This window comes from Podarcis cretensis (genome assembly GCF_951804945.1).
Source record: "Podarcis cretensis genome assembly, chromosome: 7".
In the NCBI taxonomy this organism is placed as follows: domain Eukaryota; kingdom Metazoa; phylum Chordata; class Lepidosauria; order Squamata; family Lacertidae; genus Podarcis; species Podarcis cretensis.
The window spans coordinates 72568248-72587591 of NC_137176.1; the positions used below are offsets into that span (position 1 = coordinate 72568248).

General features: G+C 43.7%; 1 protein-coding gene across 4 annotated transcripts in view; it reads left to right on the top strand.

Moving 5' to 3' along the window:
- OXR1 (oxidation resistance 1) overlaps window positions 1-19344 on the top strand; it is a 248874-nt gene that overhangs the window by 39244 nt on the left and 190286 nt on the right. For all 4 annotated transcript variants that reach the window (XM_079984231.1, XM_079984229.1, XM_079984228.1 and 1 more), the window contains exon 2: window positions 13375-13457. In XM_079984231.1, coding sequence (XP_079840357.1) covers window positions 13441-13457 — 17 coding nt within the window. In that variant the 5' untranslated portion in view covers window positions 13375-13440. The remainder of the gene's footprint in view (window positions 1-13374; window positions 13458-19344) is intronic.

Below are 19344 nucleotides of genomic sequence, written 5' to 3' on the forward strand. Positions count from 1 at the left end.
TCTGGTGAACCGGGTTCGCATCCCTGCTCCTCCACATGCAGCTGCTGGGTGACCTTGGGCCAGTCACACGTCTCTGAAGTCTCTCAGCCTCACTTACCTCACAGAGTGTTTGTTGTGGGGAAGGAAGGGAAAGGAGATGGTTTGCTGCTTTGAAACTCCTTAGTAATAAAGCAGGCTATCAAGTCCAAACTCCAACTCCTCCTCCTCCTCTTCTTCTTCCATAAATGCTGCATCTTGTGGTTAGTTGGGGGTACCAGTTTTATGCTGTCTTGTTAAATTATGTCCTTTTAACCCACCCTTCCTCCAAGGAGCTGAGAGCGACATGCGTATTCTCACAACAAACCTCTAAGATAGGCTAAGGAGGGAGTTGCTGCCCCAACGTCACCCAGTAAGCTTTTATGGTTGAGTGTGGACCTGGGTGTCCAACACTATAATTGCTACACTACACTGGCATTCACTAAATTTCTACGTTCTGCATATTAACTAAGAAGTAAGATGGGAGATGCTGTCTCAGTGGCTGCTGTACGTATTTGAAAAGACTCATTTACAGAGAGTTATAAACATCTACTTTTGAGCAATTTATGGAAAAACTTAATGTATTAGATTTCATTTGAAAAACTGCCTATGCTACCAAAATTAAATTGTCTTTTATGGCATATCCTGACACTCTTTTCTGTCTCTTCTTACTTCCCCATATCACAAACCTGTAATCCCTCTTGGCAAATTTCTCCCTGTTCGTGCATCCTATTCGTCCTCATCCAAACTACATGGCTTCAATCTACTCCTTATTTATTCATATAGAAAGTAGAACAGGGTCTTCCCTTCATTTTCTTTCTTTATTAATTTCTTATTTTTAGTATCGCACCCTTCCTTCATTAGGAGTCTTTTTCTTTTTTTTCATTTGCAGTTGTTGTGCTACACTCTCTAAATACAGCAGGCGACTTCTAGGGAAATTCATCTGAGGGATACAATCTGCTGTTTTTGTTTCTGTTTTGCTTTCTCACTGCATCTTGAAAAGGAAAAAGTAATCATTTTATAAATTTATAGTTGTAGGAAAACATATACTGTCTTTTAAATGCTGGAAACAGTTTCATAAGCTGAATTTCATGAGTCCTCCATGATCTGGCTCAATTTTTAAATGGCCGAGTGATTTAAATGATTTTTGTCCTATCTTTCTCTTATGGACCTCAAGGTAGCACACATGCCAGATCCCCCCCCCCAGCAATTCTTTAAAAAAATAGATTAGACTAAGAAATACAGACAGAAATACAGATTAGACTAAGAAATACAGACAGTCACCTGGTGAGGTTTGGGGTTAAGAAAGTATTTAAACCCAAGCCTTGGTGATCCCAGATCAACACTCTAAGCCAGTGGTTTTCAGTGTAGTGGTCCTGACCCCTGGAGGGGGGCAGTGGGATTACCTAGGGGGCACAATGAGGCAATGGGGTGGCACTGAAGTTGTAAATGACTATCAGACTTTGAAAAGCTGGTCTCACTGGATCAAGTTTTGCTAATGAAATCCTTCTAATTGGATTTTGAATAAATGTGCAAATACTTTTTTATTGCTTTGAATTTATTCTTTTTTTCCCTTTGGTGGATCCTGCAAATTGCTATTTTGAATAATGATTTTTATAGGCAGCACTGGGAATGAGTTTATGGAATCAAGGGAGCAGTGCCCCCCAAACGTTTGGGAACCACTGCTCTAACCACTTGTACTGTACTGGGTCAAATATATGAATTAACCGCTGTTAATGCTCTTCCGTCTGGTCAGCAGCATGAGTGGTAAAATGGTAAATAATCTAATAAAGCAATTGGGGACAAATCTCATGCCACATTTTGCTTCTCCATTAGCAGTGCTGTTGTCAAGTCAAATATGCCATCACCCAATTGAAAGTTTCCCCTATAAGGCAGGACGTATTAATGATTGTGTTGTTATCAGTGCTTTGCAAAGCTTTGTCTCACAAGCTGCCTTGAAATGCAACTAGATTACATCTATTGGCTACATCCCTGTCAGCTCTTATTGTCATCTTGTCACGGGCAGTAATCTGATGGGTTAAGGGATGACCTGTTTCTTTATAAGCTCTTGTTATCGTCCCATTAGTCCATATACTTGGCCAATAGGATGTGTTGCAGGGTGAGAATGCTGTGCGTCAGTTAGTTGTGCATAAACACGTGCCTGGTATCCCGTCAAGGCTGCAGTCCTGTACACATGTACTTGGAGGGTAAGCTTCATTTAAATCAGACTAAGGAGGCTGCACATCGCTCACTCAGAGTAGCAAGGGAAGTCGTGGGGCAGGATATGGTTCTGCATTTGCATCTCCATCTTAGGAAATCCCCCATATCCGTAAGAAAGTAATGGGGATGGGCCTACTGATCTCTGATCTGTAAGGGTGAAACACCAAAGGGCTCAACACACATTCAAACAACACAGAACAGTCCTATGTTTCGCCAGTTTCTGGAAACTCAATAACACAGCTGTTTAAGAAGCATAAAGAAGCAAGTGATTCCAAACATCACAGACATTGCCTTGGCTTGCACTCTCTCAATTGCCCATCTTCATGGGGGACCCCTGAGATTGGCAGAAGTACACAAAATCTTTACTGGGATGGAAAGCTATGAAATGGCCTAACAAGGACCTAGTGGTCTCAGTGTCCACAGAATACTGACTAAAGCCCCATCTGCAATGTACATTTAAAACAGTGGTATTTATTTATTTATTTATTTATTTATTTATTTATTTATTTATTTATTATTTAAATTTGTATACCATCTTATACCCGCAAATGTTTGGTTCTCAAATATTTTTCTCTGTCCCACGCTTTCAGAATAAAATTTGCTCGTATCACACCAAACTTTTTATTGATAAGAAATACATTGGAAAACACAACTAGGATTGTCCTTGATCTTGCGTGATGTTTGTTCTTATATTTTGAAAAGCTGTCTATCCATCTCCTGCTATACACACACACACACACACACACACACACGGTAAAAGCTGAAAGTAAAGGACCTCTGGACGGTTAAGTCCAGTCAAAGGCGACTATGGGGTTACGGTGCTCATCTCGCTTTCAGGCCAAAGGAGCCAGCGTTTGTCCACAGACAGCTTTCTGGGTCATGTGGCCATGACTAAACCGCTTCTGGCACAACGGATCACCATTACAGAAGCCAGAGCACACGGAAACGCCGTTTACCTTTCCACTGGAGCGGTATCTGTTTATCTACTTGCACTAGCGTGCTTTCGAACTGCTAGGTTGGCAGGATCTGGGACAGAGCAATGGGAACTCATTCCATCGTGGGGTAATACTATTTTGTGATACCATTGCAGGGTGATAGTATTTTGATACGACACTACACTGAAATATTTAAATGTTTCTTTGATTGTCCTTGAATCTTCCTGCCACACCTACCATCCTCTCCTGGTACAGCAGTGTGGTGCACCACATCCTTTGAGAACCACAGATTTCAATCAATATGCTACCACTTTAAGCAGTCACAGGTCTCTCCCCTCCAAAAATCATGGGAGCTACTTTCCGTTGGCAATTTTCATTTATTCAAAGAAACTAGTGCCGGTTTTTCTAAAGACCTGAACACACATGTTTTCTGAAAAACTTTCTGGGGTTGGAAAATTACTCTCAAATCCCAGTTGGTGGCCATTGGGAGTAAAGGGTTTGAGTGAATTGGTGTTTCCGTTTCCCACATCAGCCCTGCAGGTACATAAGTAGAGAATATGTCTGAAGGAAGAAAGGCAAGCGCATTGTAATTGAGGCCACACGTCGGGGGTAAGAGTAGAATAATGACCAACACACAAAGGATAATTTCTGGGGAAGGAAACATTTAGAATGGGAGTTGTGTGTGCATGTGGAGGGTTAGGTTATGTAAGTAAGTATTAACAATATATGTAATGCACTGACCTTAATCTAGTGTGAATACTGGACAGCTTGCTTTGGTGTTGTTTTGCATCTGTAGTGGGTGGGTGAGATAGCAAATTTTGGAGGTAAAAATGGTGGGTGTCTACTTCTACTCCTTGCTGTGCAAGGATAATCTCTGCAAGGTGGTGCACATTTAATTTATAGACGGAGGGAAGCAGGAGAGCTCTGTATTTTCTTTCCACAGAAAGTAAGAGAAACTGTGACGATAAATCACAGAGAACTGGAGAGGCCAAGATGAAAATGTCACTGCCCAAACACAGAGTAATGAAAGATACAGCTGGAATTTTGTTCGTGTTTTTTTTTTTTTAAAAAAAAAAGAACGGCTGCTTCATCTGCTAGAACTAACAAGACATTTTACCTGGCATGACATCAAAATGGTTGTGCCAATGTCATATTCCCTAAAGCGTTTCCCAAACTGAGGAAACTTCTTTCTTTAAGCCGAAATCTTGCAGTCAAATGTAACTAAATCGGAGAGTATTCTTAACAAACAAAAAGCAATTTGCATTTCTAAATGTCTTCCAATAGCCATCTTTTCTTACAGGGAGAGGCCACTAAATCCTTGAATATATTTGTGTTGCGAGAGCAATTAACGTATGGGAGTACAGTTGAGCCAGAATCTCTTGGTAGTCTGAGAAAATTTCCATGAAAAAGAAGGCCACTTAGCACAGCAGTTACATGAGCAAACAGCTCCCAGGGCAGGTGCACGCCCTGGAGGGGTGGGGTACTGTTATGTACTGAGTTGAATAGGATCCAAAATGCAGCAGTATGATTGGTCCGCAGGAGCCACCCAATCCAGCTCCAGGTGGAAGTGAATCCACAACCTGATTGGCCTACAGGAGAATCCCGGAATTAGCCAATCACATGCAGCCCATTGTGTAAATAATGTGTATAAAGCAGATATTCTGTTTTTTTTTTTTTTAATAATTTTTATTAACTGGCCAATCACATCAAATTAAATCACATCATATAAATTCCGAATTACAAAGCCAAATTTTTAAATTTTGTTGGGGGAACCCTTACTTCAAGATCCAAAGGGGAATTCAGATCATCTTCTTATTACTGCGTTAATGTCCAAATCAGTCCCAATCAGTCCAAATAAAGTTCATAATTCTATCCAGTCTTATCTTGGTGTTGCCACATTCGTATAATTTCTCTTTTTCCTTTACGATCTCTTCTGTTAGTCTCCTTAAGCCGATAGCAAGTGTAATAATCCTGTGTGGATTTCCCGTTCCTTCACTAAGTCCAGATGGTTTCCATATATCTCCTTTGTAGATAACATCACTTTATCCATCGTAAATTTTGGCATTTGTCGCTCTTAAGTCCCACCGAGGAGTTGATTCACGATATGTAAACAACTCTATTTCTCTCTTTCTCCTCCCAGACCCAAGAGCTCCCACAATGCCTCACAAAATGACGAACGGCATTTTTTCCTGACTGCGTCACTCCAAAACTCTTAGCTTTCCAGCTTCATCTTGAAACATTGCTTTGGATCGAAAGTTTATCTCCACACAGCCTTAAATCCACAGCTTAAGTCCTTAATTTCTGACTCATTAGGGGAGGGGGATTCTTGTTAAATCACATAAAAAGGTAGAGGCAGGTTTTTCCCCCCTCCCCCCTCAGTCATTACCGTATCTTGACGTTCTTCTCGTATTTTATTGTTGTCTTGTTATCAGAGATCTCTTCTGTCAGCAGTATTTACTCCCCTTTTTCCTTGATGTATGTGCAATTAATCATGTCCAAATTATTTCTTTTAAAGATCATTGCAACCAGCGGCGCGAATCGGGGACGGCGTCGAGGAGTGCCGAAAATCCCACAGGAGGGCTTTGTGCCTAGTGCCCCCACCCCCACAAATTTGGGGGTGGTATAGGGCACAGCAGGCAAGGGCCGTCCCCCCCCCATAATCCTGGGGGGGGGGTTAAGGAGGCTAATTACCCCCATCATAGCCTCCAAATTACCTCGTGTGGGTCGGAGAGATGTTATTGTCAGCCATCTTCCGATGCGCCACCTAGTGGCCCCCCTATAAAGCAGATATTCTGGGGGAACTTTCATTCCTCCTCACCACTCTGAGCTGAATAAAGAGCATGAAATCCACTCTCAACTGAGTATATTTCAGGTACATTGGGTGAAGGAGCTGGCTGCTGGCCAACCCCACTGGAGCGACCCCAAGAGAGGAGCTCTGGGCCATGCTGCACTGGGGGCACCTGCTTCATGCCCCTTCAAAAATCTGCACTCAGGGCCATGGCCCCCCCGACACTGCCCACGCCTTCCCCCTGACTTAGCAGAATCTTCTCTAAACATTCTCCACCATTTTCTCCCCATGGTGTCCCAGGATGACACTTGATCTGGGCTATTTATGGAGGATGCAGAACGATGGCCAGATCGTCTGTGCATAACTCAAACATAGGATTGTGAAGTAGGGTTTGAACGGGGATCACTGTATCTTTTCTTTCAAGCATTGTAGCAGCATAGTTTAATATTTCTCTTTTAAAGTTTTCCTTAATGTTTTTTGTGGTTTCCTTACTGTATCGTGCCGGCTTTTTGCTCATGGTTGTATGATTCCAAATGGCGTGAACCTCTTAGAAGTTCTGTTGTTATTATAAGTTATTAAAATGAAATAAACAGAATGGAATGAGCTTAGTGGTAGTACTCAGAAGGCCCCTTGTTCCACCCTTGGTGACTCCAGGAAGAGCTAGGAGAGACTTCAGCTTAAAATCCTGGACAGCTGCTGCCAGTCAGTGTAGACAATACTAAGGTAGATGGTTTGGTTCCTGCTCTCTTCACTGTGCAGCGGAAGTGCTTGTCACGAGACAGGTGTTTACATTCCACAGTCAATTGCTGTTGGAGTTTCTCACGGGAAAGGAGACTGGATGTGACGTACACTGGTTTCCTGTTTTTCACTGTTCACACAGTTTCTCTCCGTGCTTCAGAGGAGAGAGGTTGCTTTCACTGCTCCGGCAGAGGCAAGATGTTTTTCTGTAATCTACCAGCTTTGAAGTGTAAATAAAGTAATATAGAGTATGTGGCACGTACTCCTCATCATTCCGCTGTGCTTGGGACACTGCAAATTAAACAATTCCTGGTTATGGGCCCAGAAGAAAGACGCAGTCATCTGAATGCCGGTAAAAGGATCGGAATGCAGAGGGATGGATCGGACGGTATCTGCCATCAAGATGATTGATGAGGTATGTGCTCATGCTCCGGGCAGCCTGCCAGCTCCTAATTAGTGGCTTTATGGCTGGACTCTGAACTTTTATGGCCATTTTGCCGGGCACAAAAGGCTCAAAAGAACAAGCTCCTATGCTGGGGGAAACCGAAAGTACCTTTTAAAAGTGCTTTTGGAATAAAGCAGCTGCAGCAGTGACGCAGCATGATTTAAAGCAGCAGAGATGACGCAGAAGGCTAATGACAGAGTCATGATGGCCCTTCAGGATGCTTGTGGGATTCCTAAGCTCAATAAGAAAAACTACGCGGACTGGGTTCTCTATGCAGAGGCTATTCTGCGGAAAGAGGGTCTGTTTGAAGTTATTACAGACACCCCCCCCCCCAGCTCCAGTTACAGATGCATGGGAAGCTAAAGATTCCAAAGCAAGGGGAACTCTTACATTGATAGTATCCCCAGAAGAGCTCTGTCTATTGCGTGATAAGACCTCAGCCAGACAAATTTGGGACGCTTTGAGGGAGGCTCACTTGAGGACAGAAGCTGGATCCACTATGTTTTACTTTACCAAGCTGCATAATATGGCTCTTGCTGAAGGTGGAGATGTGCGTACACATCTGATGGAGATGCAGAATCTGAGACATGAGCTGCAACAGAGAGGACTCAACTTTCCAGAGGCTGTGTATTCCTTCATGATACTACAATCTTTGGGTTCAGGTTGGGAGTCTGTTGCCACTCAGATTGCTGTACAGCCAACTGCTCAGCTGACAGTGGACTATGTTACTGCCATGATTCTGAATGAAGCAGACCGCCGGGGTGCTAGCTGCTTGGGTAAGGGGGAGTCTTCACAGACGTCATCCCATAGTGCAGTGGAACCACCAGATGGCGCCAAAGCTTTGAAGGCAGTGAAATGCTACTCATGTGGACATCTAGGCCATATGAAGAGGGAATGCAAATATCCCAGGGCCAAGACAGAGCAGCGCAGCGAAAGCTCATTGCGTTAAAAAGGCCAGAGCAAAAGCAAAGGTCCGGTGTCCAGGACAACGCAGCACAAGGCAATGGTCTCACGCTTCACTCCAAAGGTTGCAAAGGTCCAGAAGACGTCTAGATCTTTCTTCGTTGTTGATTTGGCTGCAACGCACCACATGTGCAACGATAAGCGGCTGTTCGTGTCTTTTACACCGCAGGAAGGTGCGATTCACCAGGCGGATGACCACACAATCCCCAGTAAAGGCTACGGAACTGTTGTTCTTCACAGTTTGGACTTATCGATACAGGATGTGCTTTATGTGCCGGATGCCAAACATAATCTGCTCAGTGTTGGACAGCTGAATGAGCGGAAAATTGACGTTTCCTTTAAGAACAAAAGGTGCATCATCACAAAGAAAAATGATTATGTATTGCATGCTGAATATGTTGATCGTTTGTATGTTTTGTATTATGATGATGTTGTGCAGGATGACACTTGTTGCATTGCAGGTTCTAACAAAAGTTTGCATGCAGAATGTATTCATGATTTTCCCCGAAAATTTGGTCATTTGAATTTTGAGGCAGTATCTAAAATGCCTGCCTTGGTTGAAGGTATGACTATTAAACCCTGCAGGTACCACATGAAGTGCAAGGCATGCGCAGCAAACAAGGTGAAAATGGCTGCGAAAGGTAAGGTGTCTAGTAGACAAGCTACAGAACCATACCAGGTTGTTCATGCTGATTTGGTTAGACCACTAGCGCCCTCTTTGGGTGGAAACAGGTACTTCATGGTTCTCATTGATGCATTTTCCAGATATATTTATGTGTACAATCTCAAGCAGAAATCAGAGGCTTTTCCAAGGTTCAAGGAATTCTGTGCTTGGTTGGAAAATGTGCATGGTAAGAAGATAAAAATTCTTTTCACTGATCGTGGGGGGGAATTCACTTCTCAGCAGTTTGAAGCTTTTCTGTCTGAGAAAGGAATTCAACACGATTTGTCTAGTCCTCGCTCGCCATGGCAGAATGGACTTTGCGAGAGGGCAAATCAAACATTGCTTCAAGGGTTAAAAACCTTGCTACATGATGCAAATATTCCAGAGAGTTATTGGGCCGAATCTCTCTCGTGTTTTGTTTACAGTTATAATCGCAGGTTATCTTCAGCGATTGGTTGTACCCCCTATGAGAAAATGTTTGGCAAAAAGCCATACATCAAACACATGAAAATTTTTGGTTCTGACATGTGGGTTCACTCACCACAAAACTCCAAGTTAGACAAGCGTGGTTTGCATGGTATCTTTCTAGGTTATCAGAAAGGTTCTTACAGAATAATGATGACTGACTCAAAGACAATTAAGCTCACAAGAAGTGTTGAGTACAATGCCAAGTGGGGGGAGAATGTGGGAATTTTCCAATGTTATCCTAATGACAGTGATGAGACTGAGGATAGTCAAAAGCAGCCACAGCAACCCACACCCACTGATGAAAGTTCTGATTCTGAGTCTGAAACTGAATCGGGTGATTCAGAGGATTTCAAGAGTGCGAAAGCCTCTATGCGACCCTCTGAAAGCTCTGATCAAGAATTGGAAGAACCATTGTTCACAATAGGTCACTTTTCTCCCAAGGAAGAGGAAAGTGTTGAAGACCTAAGGCTAATTCGCAGGTCACAAAGAGCCACAAAAGGCAAACCTCCAAAGAGATTTGCTGATGAGTTTGCTAAGATAGCAGTAACAGCTGTTAAAAGCTCCAAAAAGGTATTTGAACCTTCAAGTTTCCAAGAAATCCAGGATTTGGATTCAAAGGAAGCTGAGCCATGGTTAAATGCCATGAAAGCTAAGCTTGATTCCTTGGAAAGGAACAAAACATGGGAACTTGTTCCAGTAGTTCCAGGAATGAAACTGCTTGGAAGCAAATGGGTCTTCAAAGCGAAGACTGATCAAAATGGCAAGATAGTCAGACACAAAGCCAGATTGGTAGCCAGAGGTTTTGCACAGGTACCAGGTGAAGACTATCACAAGACCTACTCACCCACAGTGAGGTATGAGAGCATTAGGCTTATGCTCAAGCTAGCTGCAGAGGAGAATTTACACATTAGTCACCACGATGTGAATACAGCTTTTCTGTACGGATCTCTAGATGAATCACTTTATATGCTTCCACCTGATGGCGTACAGGTAAAACAGGGATTTGTTTGTGCTCTGAAAAAGTCCCTTTATGGTCTCAAACAAAGTGCACGGTGTTGGCACACAAAACTCACTGAGGTATTGTTTTCTCTAGGTTTTCAGCAAGGGAAAGCTGATCCATGTGTATTTATCAAAGAGGAGGGGCAAAAGAAATTGTATTGTTTGTTTTATGTTGATGATCTTTTATTCTTTTGGGATGATGTCACAATGTACAATAACGCCCTAGCTCAACTGAAAGAACACTTTGACATGAAAGATCTTGGTGAGGTAAACAACTACCTATCTCTTGAAATAGAGAGAGATCAAGATGGTAACATTCTAGTACACCAGTCACAGAAAATTGCTGATGCATTAAACAAACTAAACCTGATGGATGCTAACCCTGTAGACACACCGATGACAACAGGTTATCAGGTAGATGACACTGAAGAAGCATTTTCTGACACTACACTGTACAGAAGTGTGCTAGGCAAGCTAAACTTTATTGCCAGATGTTCAAGACCAGACATTGCTGTTAGCTGTAATTTGCTAAGCAGACAAGTCAACAATCCTACTGTTAAGGATTGGAAAGCTCTGAAACGCATAGCGCGGTATTTGAAAGGCACTATGCATTACAGACTGAGATTTAACAATCAGAAGTCTGGTGATCTTGAGATATACGCAGATGCAAGTTTTGGAAGTGACACTACAGACAGGAAAAGCACGTCTGGAGTTTGCTACATGTACAATCAGGGTCTATTTGATTGGTCATGCAAGAAGCAAACAACAGTTAGCTTAAGTACTTGTGAAGCTGAACTGAATGCACTGTCTTATTCACTCAAAGATTGTGAATGGTTGTTACAATTGTGCAAAGACATGAAAATTCCTGTCAAATGTCCAATCCAGGTTTACCAGGACAACAAAGCATGTTTGGCTTTGCTGAATTCTGAAGGTTGTAAGCAAAGCACGAAGCACTTGCAATTGAAGGTGCAACATGCTAGGGAACGTATTCAGAAGGGACTCGTAACGGTGTCCTATATGCCAGATAATGAAATTCCTGCTGATGTATTGTCCAAGATTGTATCAAGGGATCAACACTGTACCTATGTGCAGAAGTTGGGTTTGTACTGATATTGTACGAACACGCTGCCCAGTGATGTTCACAGAAAGGGGGAGGATGTTGGTTTCTGCTCTCTTCACTGTGCAGCGGAAGTGCTTGTCACATGCTTGTTTACATTCCACAGTCAATTGCTGTTGGAGTTTCTCACGGGAAAGGAGACTGGATGTGACGTACACTGGTTTCCTGTTTTTCACTGTTCACACAGTGTTTCTCTCCGTGCTTCAGAGGAGAGAGGTTGCTTTCTCTGCTCCGGCAGAGGCAAGATGTTTTTCTGTAATCTACCAGCTTTGAAGTGTAAATAAAGTAATATAGAGTATGTGGCACGTACTCCTCATCATTCCGCTGTGCTTGGGACACTGCAAATTCAACAGATGGACCAATGGCCTGACTCAGATTCCCACGTTCCTATGTGCTACTGTTACGAATTGCAGTGGCAATGAAACCCCCACCATCTTTAAAGGAAAAAAAGAAAGTAGCTGTGCTACGGCCGCTGCTAATGGCAAGCCCTGTTCCTGGGAAGCTATTGAAGAATATCTCCTCCTGCTGGATAAATTTTCTGAAATGGTTCGCAATCCCAAATTTATCTGCCCACAAACAGCACAGAGAATTGTGAGAGGAAACAACTGTGATTGAATGAATTTAATGCTTCCTTTAAAGTTTTTTTTCGAGCTTTGAGTCTGAGCGGGCACATGTAAAATAGTTGAATCGCAAAGCTCCAGCCGCACAACTGACACACACAAAAACCCTCAGGGTTTTTTTAGTTCAGTTAGATGCTGAGAAATTGCACTATGGCCTGGCTTAAAGGTCGCATGTATCTTTGCAAGAGAGATGGGCTGGGAGAAAAGCAAAAGAAAACGGCGCTGCCTCTGGTGACACACCCTCCACCACCATCATTATAGTGCTGGCCTTTTAAAAAAACATTTTCTAGCGATTGCTATGATTTCCTAAAGTACCGTATTTTTTGCTCTATAAGACTCACTTTTTCCCTCCTAAAAAGTAAGGGGAAATGTGCGTGCGTCTTATGGAGCGAATGCAGACTGCGCAGCTATCCCAGAAGTCAGAACAGCAAGAGGGATTGCTGCTTTCACTGCACAGCGATCCCTCTTGCTGTTCTGGCTTCTGAGATTCAGAATATTTTTTTTCTTGTTTTCCTCCTCCCAAAACTAGGTGCGTCTTATAGAGCGAAAAATACGGTAATAAGTATCGGTGAAGCATTTTTGAATACATGCTGTATTAATGTTATGTTTTATTATTATGTCAGGTTGTTTGAGTGAGGTTCTTCCCTGTGGGGGTTAGATATTTAACACATTTACAGTATTTATTGATTTAAAACATTTGAAAACTGTTTTACTCAAAAATGCTCTCCCAAGTTGCGTAGAAGTGCAATTTATACATAAACGAGGAATGAAATACAAAAAGCAATATGCATAAAAATAGTATTAAAACTTAAGTTATAATCTAAAACAAATATATCTGGTTATGTGTCTGGATACATAACCAGTTTGGATGCCCAAAAAAGGATAGCAAAGGGGATAGCAAAAAAGGATAGCAAAGGGGCCTTCCTAATGTCAACAGGCATGCAGCTCCAGTGGTCAGGTGTTGCCACACTAAAGGAATAACTCCTTGGAAATGTGGAATGAACATTGGGTGGCGCTTGTAGAAATCCAAGCTCCACAGATTGAAGTGACTGAATAGGCATGTATGGCTGGGCTAACACTAGAAACCTTGTTTTTGCGTTCATGGGTGTTAATTTTTTGGGTATCCATTGGATAAAATGTTTGGCACTCAATCACTGTTTACCTTATTATCTTCAACCTCATTAGTCCACATTACCATTTTATTCTCCTTAACCTTATGCTCCATCAGTTTATATGGCTGGAAACGTTTTGCATGTTTTTGTAGAAATGCCTGGTGGGCAGTGTGACCTTACTCCTCAAGGTCATGTAAACCATGTTTACTGGAAAATATTTATTCAAGGTGGTAGGTAATGCCAGCTTATCTGCTTAACCTGAAATTTTCATGTTTTTCTCTCCCAACCAGGCCACCAAGAACAAGACAGGTTTGACCGCAGATTCCTCATAAATGTGAAGCAAAACACCTGACATTATGTTTAGCACTAAAAGGTGAGTATCTGTTTTTTCTCACCTTCCTCTGTCTTTTTTAATCCATCCAGACAACATACAACAAATGTGTTTGTTCAGGAGAGCTTGATGTGGAGCATATGAACTGCATTGCAAGGACTGCATTGCAATTGTTGTTTGCCTTTAATTTGGGGGGTGAAAGAGCGCCCACTTACTTAGTCGCCGGAATGAACTGGGCTGCTTAAGAGTTAAAGTCAAACACTCAAAAAACTCTTGACAGTTTTTTAAGTGATCACCTGCAGCCCTTGAGAAATCAAAGCCCTCCTTTCCTTTTCTGCTCTTCCTCCTCTCTGCTGGTTCTCTCCCTTCCCCTAGGGGGAAAGTTAATAGGTAACAGGCAGGTGATCAGGTGGGAGAGCCCCTCTGTAGTAGCATATGTACACCTTGTATCACTGGCAGAGCGTATGCACCTGCTGCCTGGGGCGGGCACTCAAGGTGCGTCCCCTCAGAGGGCAGGGCACAGAGGGAGCCCGCTGTAGCTCACTGCAGCCCAGCAGAGCGATGGCAGTTCTCTGCCGCTGACTCTTCACTCCTTCCCCGGGCAGTGGCGTAGTGTCGGTTGTCAGCACCCGTGGCAAGGCAAGTAATTTGCGCCCCCTAACCCGTGAGCCAGGTAGGGGCAGAGAGCTGCGAGTGCGAGCATGCCCCCCCAGATGTTGCGCCCGGTGCGGTCGGCCCCCCTGCACCCCCCACGCTACGCCACTGTCTCCAGGTCAGACCTGACCTGGGAGCAGAGTTGCAGTGTGTGATGGCCTGGGACTCGGGCTTGGACTCGGAGCCGGAGGAGTCTCAATCTGCACCAGATTTTCTGCCTCAGGCGGCATCTGAACTGAGTCTGGGGCCTGATTCTGAAGAGCCCCAGTCTGCACAGCTTCCCCTGCAACAAGCACCAGCTGGGCCAAGTCAGGGGCCTGAGCCTGCCCTGGCTCCAGATGCGGGGATTATCTCGTTGCCCTCTGCTGGGCAATCACGTACAGCTGCTCCACTACCAGTTTGGTTAGGAGAGGCTGAGGCGGCCTCTGGGTCTAGTAACCCACCGACATCTCCCGAGCTGCAGAGACTCAGGTCTAAGAGAAGGAGAGACCTGAGTACTCGCAGGAGGAGTGCTCGCCTTCAGGTGAGTCAGGGAGGTGAGTCACCGGGGGATTAGGACCGGCCTTTACCCCATCAGAGATAAAAGGCTGCCAGACCCAACCCCAGGTTGCGGCAGCAACATTGCTGCTTGCTGGAACCTGCTTGAGACCTTGTGCCTAACCTAGCCGGGTTACCTGCCTTGGCCCTGTTGGACTGACTCCTCGCGGAATCCTTGGATTCGGGACCGGACGTGGACTGTGTGGCTCAGGTTAACCCCCAGGCCCAGCACACAGTGGAACTGTGGTTTAGTGCCAGGAAGCTGCCTTGATAGCTCCTGCATGTGTTCCGCCTAGCCCAGCCGAGAAGAGAGGCTCTGCTGCCAACTCTCCTCCACTCTGATTGTGGCACTTGACCATAGAGCCCATGGTCCCTGGTAGGAAATAATGTTCAGGGCCCAAGGCCTCTCCTCAATATGTGCCATTTTCTTCCAAGCCTCATAAGGACTTCCCCTTGTTGTTGGCAGCCAGTGCCATCCCTTGGGCAGGTTGTTAGAAGGTAGGCAGGTGGGAGGTGACCTGAGGACAGACTTAAGGTTGCTCTAGTAGACCATCTTTCACGTTCCTGATGGAAAATGCCATTTTAAGTAGAGCAAAATTAAATTGCTCTATAAAGAGAATTAAAAGTTTGGGTTTGCTCTCAAAGGAAATCTGAAAGTGTTCTAATATCATAGTGGCATTTACAATGTGAACGGGCTCTGCGTATCTCATCACAATCCCATTTTCAATCATAAAACCTGTTCCCTACTGTCCGGGTTGGCAGGCAAAACACTGTGGTATGAAGCGTTTTACCTGCTGACTACAGGTTTGCATTTAGTGAATCATCTCTGCCTGCTGAGACCCGAGAAACTTTGAGAATAACTTTGTCATACTTTGAGGTCATAATCAAGGAAAATAGCTGGTTATATATAACAAATACATGCAAACAAGCTGTAACAAAAAATAGATGATGCGCCTATTTTTTGAGATTTATTTCTTTGTTAAACTCATAGCTTTAGGCCAGGTTTAAATGGCCCATGTTCAGAATACAGATCTTGACTTAATAAGCTAATATATGTATAGACCTTATGACAATTCTGTCCATGCACCATCACCTCTTCCCTCCTTTCTTAGTGATTAATCCAGGAAGTTCACAGGCCCACAGGAGGGCTTGTGGGAGTGGTTGGGATACCAAAGAAGGATGTCAAAAAAACACCAGAGTGATCAGTTCTGGTGCTTTTTAAAGAAAAGTGTAGACTTACAGCAAATCAGCCTGCCAGTTCTCCTAGCCTTTGTGGAATGGGCACTGCAGCAAGGAGATGGCTTGTCCATGTTCAGGCAAACAGGCTTACATTCTTAATACACAACACAGCTGTCAGGCAGCTCTGACAACAGCGTATGTCACGTTTTCTAGGACTTCCCATCGCTTCACCTGCCCAGATAAAGGCATAGGTGGCGAATACCCAAGTCTTATAGTTAGCTCTCCTTTCTGGGCTCGCACCCCAGCGCTCCAAGCCCACAAATAAGGATAACATCAAAGCATGCCAATTACTATATCTCAAAGCTAATAGACTGGCTGGAGCAACCCAGCCAGATGGTCAGGGTATAAATGCTAAATTTATTATTATTAATTATTATTAAAGAAAGTGAATCTGAACATATATGAGCTAATTGCTACAACAAATACCAATTAATTGTGGGGTTGGTTTGACTACTGAGATGGCATTAGGAGAGCTTCTGGAACAGTCCACCTTTGGTTCAAAACATCTTCAATGGACCATAGTTTCCCCTGCGAAGAAACAATGCATACCAGAATAAGAACAAGTCAGGGACTAAAACCAGCTTCAAACGCCGCTTTTATATCCTGGCTTTCTCCACACTGGTAACCATAGCTTCCTGCTCTTGGATGTGACTTTACTACATTTAACTGAAACTAAAATAAAGAAACTGGAGATCAAGATTTTCAGCAGTCTGAATTGGGGTGCAATTCCTATAAACTGAGGATTGCATGCTTAAATTTGTCTCATTGAGATGAATGAGACTGAATCGTGCTTTATTTGTGGTCCTCTGTCAAACTCTGGCTGCCTTGTGCTCTGCATGACTTTTTTTTTATCCTAGTCCCACCTTTTGCTTCCAGTTCATGTTTCCCCCCCTTGATTGGAATTTCCCACCTCTTGAAAGGCAGTTAACATGATAAGAATAGCAGGTAACTATTTTCTCGTGTTTTGTGCAGCATTGTCCTCCTTCCTGTCCGTTATTATATGTTTAGGATGCTTTACATGTTGGCTTGTTTCTAATTTCTTTTGCTGTGCGCAAGTGGCAAATTCCATGCACGATGGAGCAAACCTGCTTTCTGCTGCCTCGGAGGGTCGGGTGCGAACCAGTGGATTCAAATTACAAGAAGGGAGATTCTGGTGAAACATCAGGAATAGCTTTCTGACAGTAAGAACTGCTCATCAGTGGAGTGGACTATCTCAGAAGGTGGTAAACTCTCCTTCACTTAAAGTTTTGGATAGTCATCTGTCAGGGATTATTTAGCTGAGATTTCTTTAGCTTGGGTTTGAATAGGAAGCTATTGACATTACCTTCACAATTTCTTTAAAAAGGTTCAAAGAAGTGGAAAGAGGTATTTAGGAATGAAAAGCAGCTGCATTCAAAAGTGACCTAGAAATGAAGGCTTGTTGACAACTAATTTTATTTAGGGTAGACCCAATGAAATTAATAGACCTAAGTTAGTCATGGCTATTCATTGGATGCCTATATTTAACGCAGGTCTAGATTACTTATTTATGATATACTATAACTGGCTCAATTATTTCTCTCTCAAAAGTTTTGCATGTTCTGTTTCTGTGTTTTTTGTTATATATTGCTGAAATCTATTTCTGGAATGAACTGGCAGTGCAATAGCTGATTAAAGCAGAATGTTTTTCATTTTATTCCCGTATCTTGTGTATGGAACTTAGTGGTATTTTCTTACTTTTTTGGCACACAAATTGAATGATATAATATGTGAGCAACAGGGCTTGCGCTTCAGTTGGTCTATTCTGGGTGGCAAGTATATGTGACGATTGCAACAGACAGGCTGTTTTGGGGGGTTTTTTTTGTATGTTAATTCACACATTTATCTATAGAATGGCTTCTTGTCTAGGATGGTCTCTTGCAGATCATTGACATGCTGTGTTCTTTTGCAAGTGCAAGCATCAACTGTTTAAACATTGGTTTTTATTTAAAGATTGTCCAACAGTGACAAGAGGGAGGCTAGTTCTGCTGTTCAGTGCAGATGTCATGAATCCCTTTGTGCTTTTGGGCTCAGGCACAGGATGGCAGACTCTGGACAGAGATGAGAAGGGATGGAAGTGTGGGGCTGGAACAGATGGAGCACAACTGGCTCCAAGGTTGGGGCAGGTGTTCCAGCTGCTGCCCCCTCTTCTGTGTGGATGAGGGCCCTGCCAGAGTCTTGGGGAGGCTGCCAAGCACAACCTGGGGTGGCTAAACGGAATTGAGAGAGGGAGACAGGCCCAGCACTCTCTCCCAGGACACAGTAATGCTTCTATCTACATTTAGTGTCAGCTTGCAGGTGAGACAGTCCTGTAGGAATAGTCACATAAGTAAGGGCTGCACCCTGCCTCACCTTTAAAGCTTGCCAGGCAGGTGTGGAAACTTGTTTCAGCACCTTCTCAGCCCCCATACAGCCATGAACTTCTTGTCACTGGGCTCATGAACCGAGCCAATGCTCATCCTTGCTAACCTTTTGCATTGTGAAAGCTCCAAGGATGGATGATGATGGTGATGATGATGATGATGATGATGATTTATACCCCTCTCATATGGGTAGTTCCCAACAGAATTAAAAGCACAATAAAACACCAAACACTAAAGCCTTCCTAAACAGGGCTGCCTTCAGATGTCTTCTAGAAGTCTGATAGGACATCTGATGGGAGGGCGTTCCACAGGGCAGGCACCACTACCGAGAAGGCCCTCTGCCTGGTTCTCTGTAACCTCACTTCTTGCAGGGAGGGAACCGCCCGAAGGCCCTCGGTGCTGGACCTCAGTGTCCGGGTTGAATGATGGGGGTGGAGACGCTCCTTCAGGTATACTGGGCCAAGGCCATTTAGGGGGTTAAAAGGTCAGCACTAATACGTAATTGTGCTCGGAAACATACTGGGAGCCAATGCAGGTCTTTCAGGACCAGTGTTATATGGTCTCGGGGGCCATTCCCAGTCACCAGTATAGCTGCCACATTCTGGATTAGTTGTAGTTTCGGGTCACCTTCAAAGGTAGCCCCACATAGAGCGCATTGCAGTAGTCCAAGTGGGAGATAACCAGAGCATGCACCACTCCGGTGAGTGGATTAGCTCCTTTCTCCCTTCTGAGTCTGTACCATTACTCTGCTTTAGTAAAGATTGCTTACTTACGTACAAGTAAGAGCATCTGCTGTCATGTTTTGGGGCAGGAGTCAGGACGGCCAACTCTGTTCCAGGGATTAACGTTTGAATGCCAAGGATTGCCTCTTGACATTTTCTGCTGTGAACACGTAGACCACTCTATACAATCACAAATGCAGACTTGCAAGTAGATGGGTGAAATAAAATGCAAGGAATCTTGCATGTCAGTTCTATTGAGATGTTATCGCCTGTCACTCTGCTACCAACTTGCCCCAGGATGCAGAAATCAGGTTGCATAGTTTACTTATTCAATAAGGCATGCTTTAAGCAGGACAGAATCTCAAAGTATAAATGTGTTTTACACAGAATTTATTT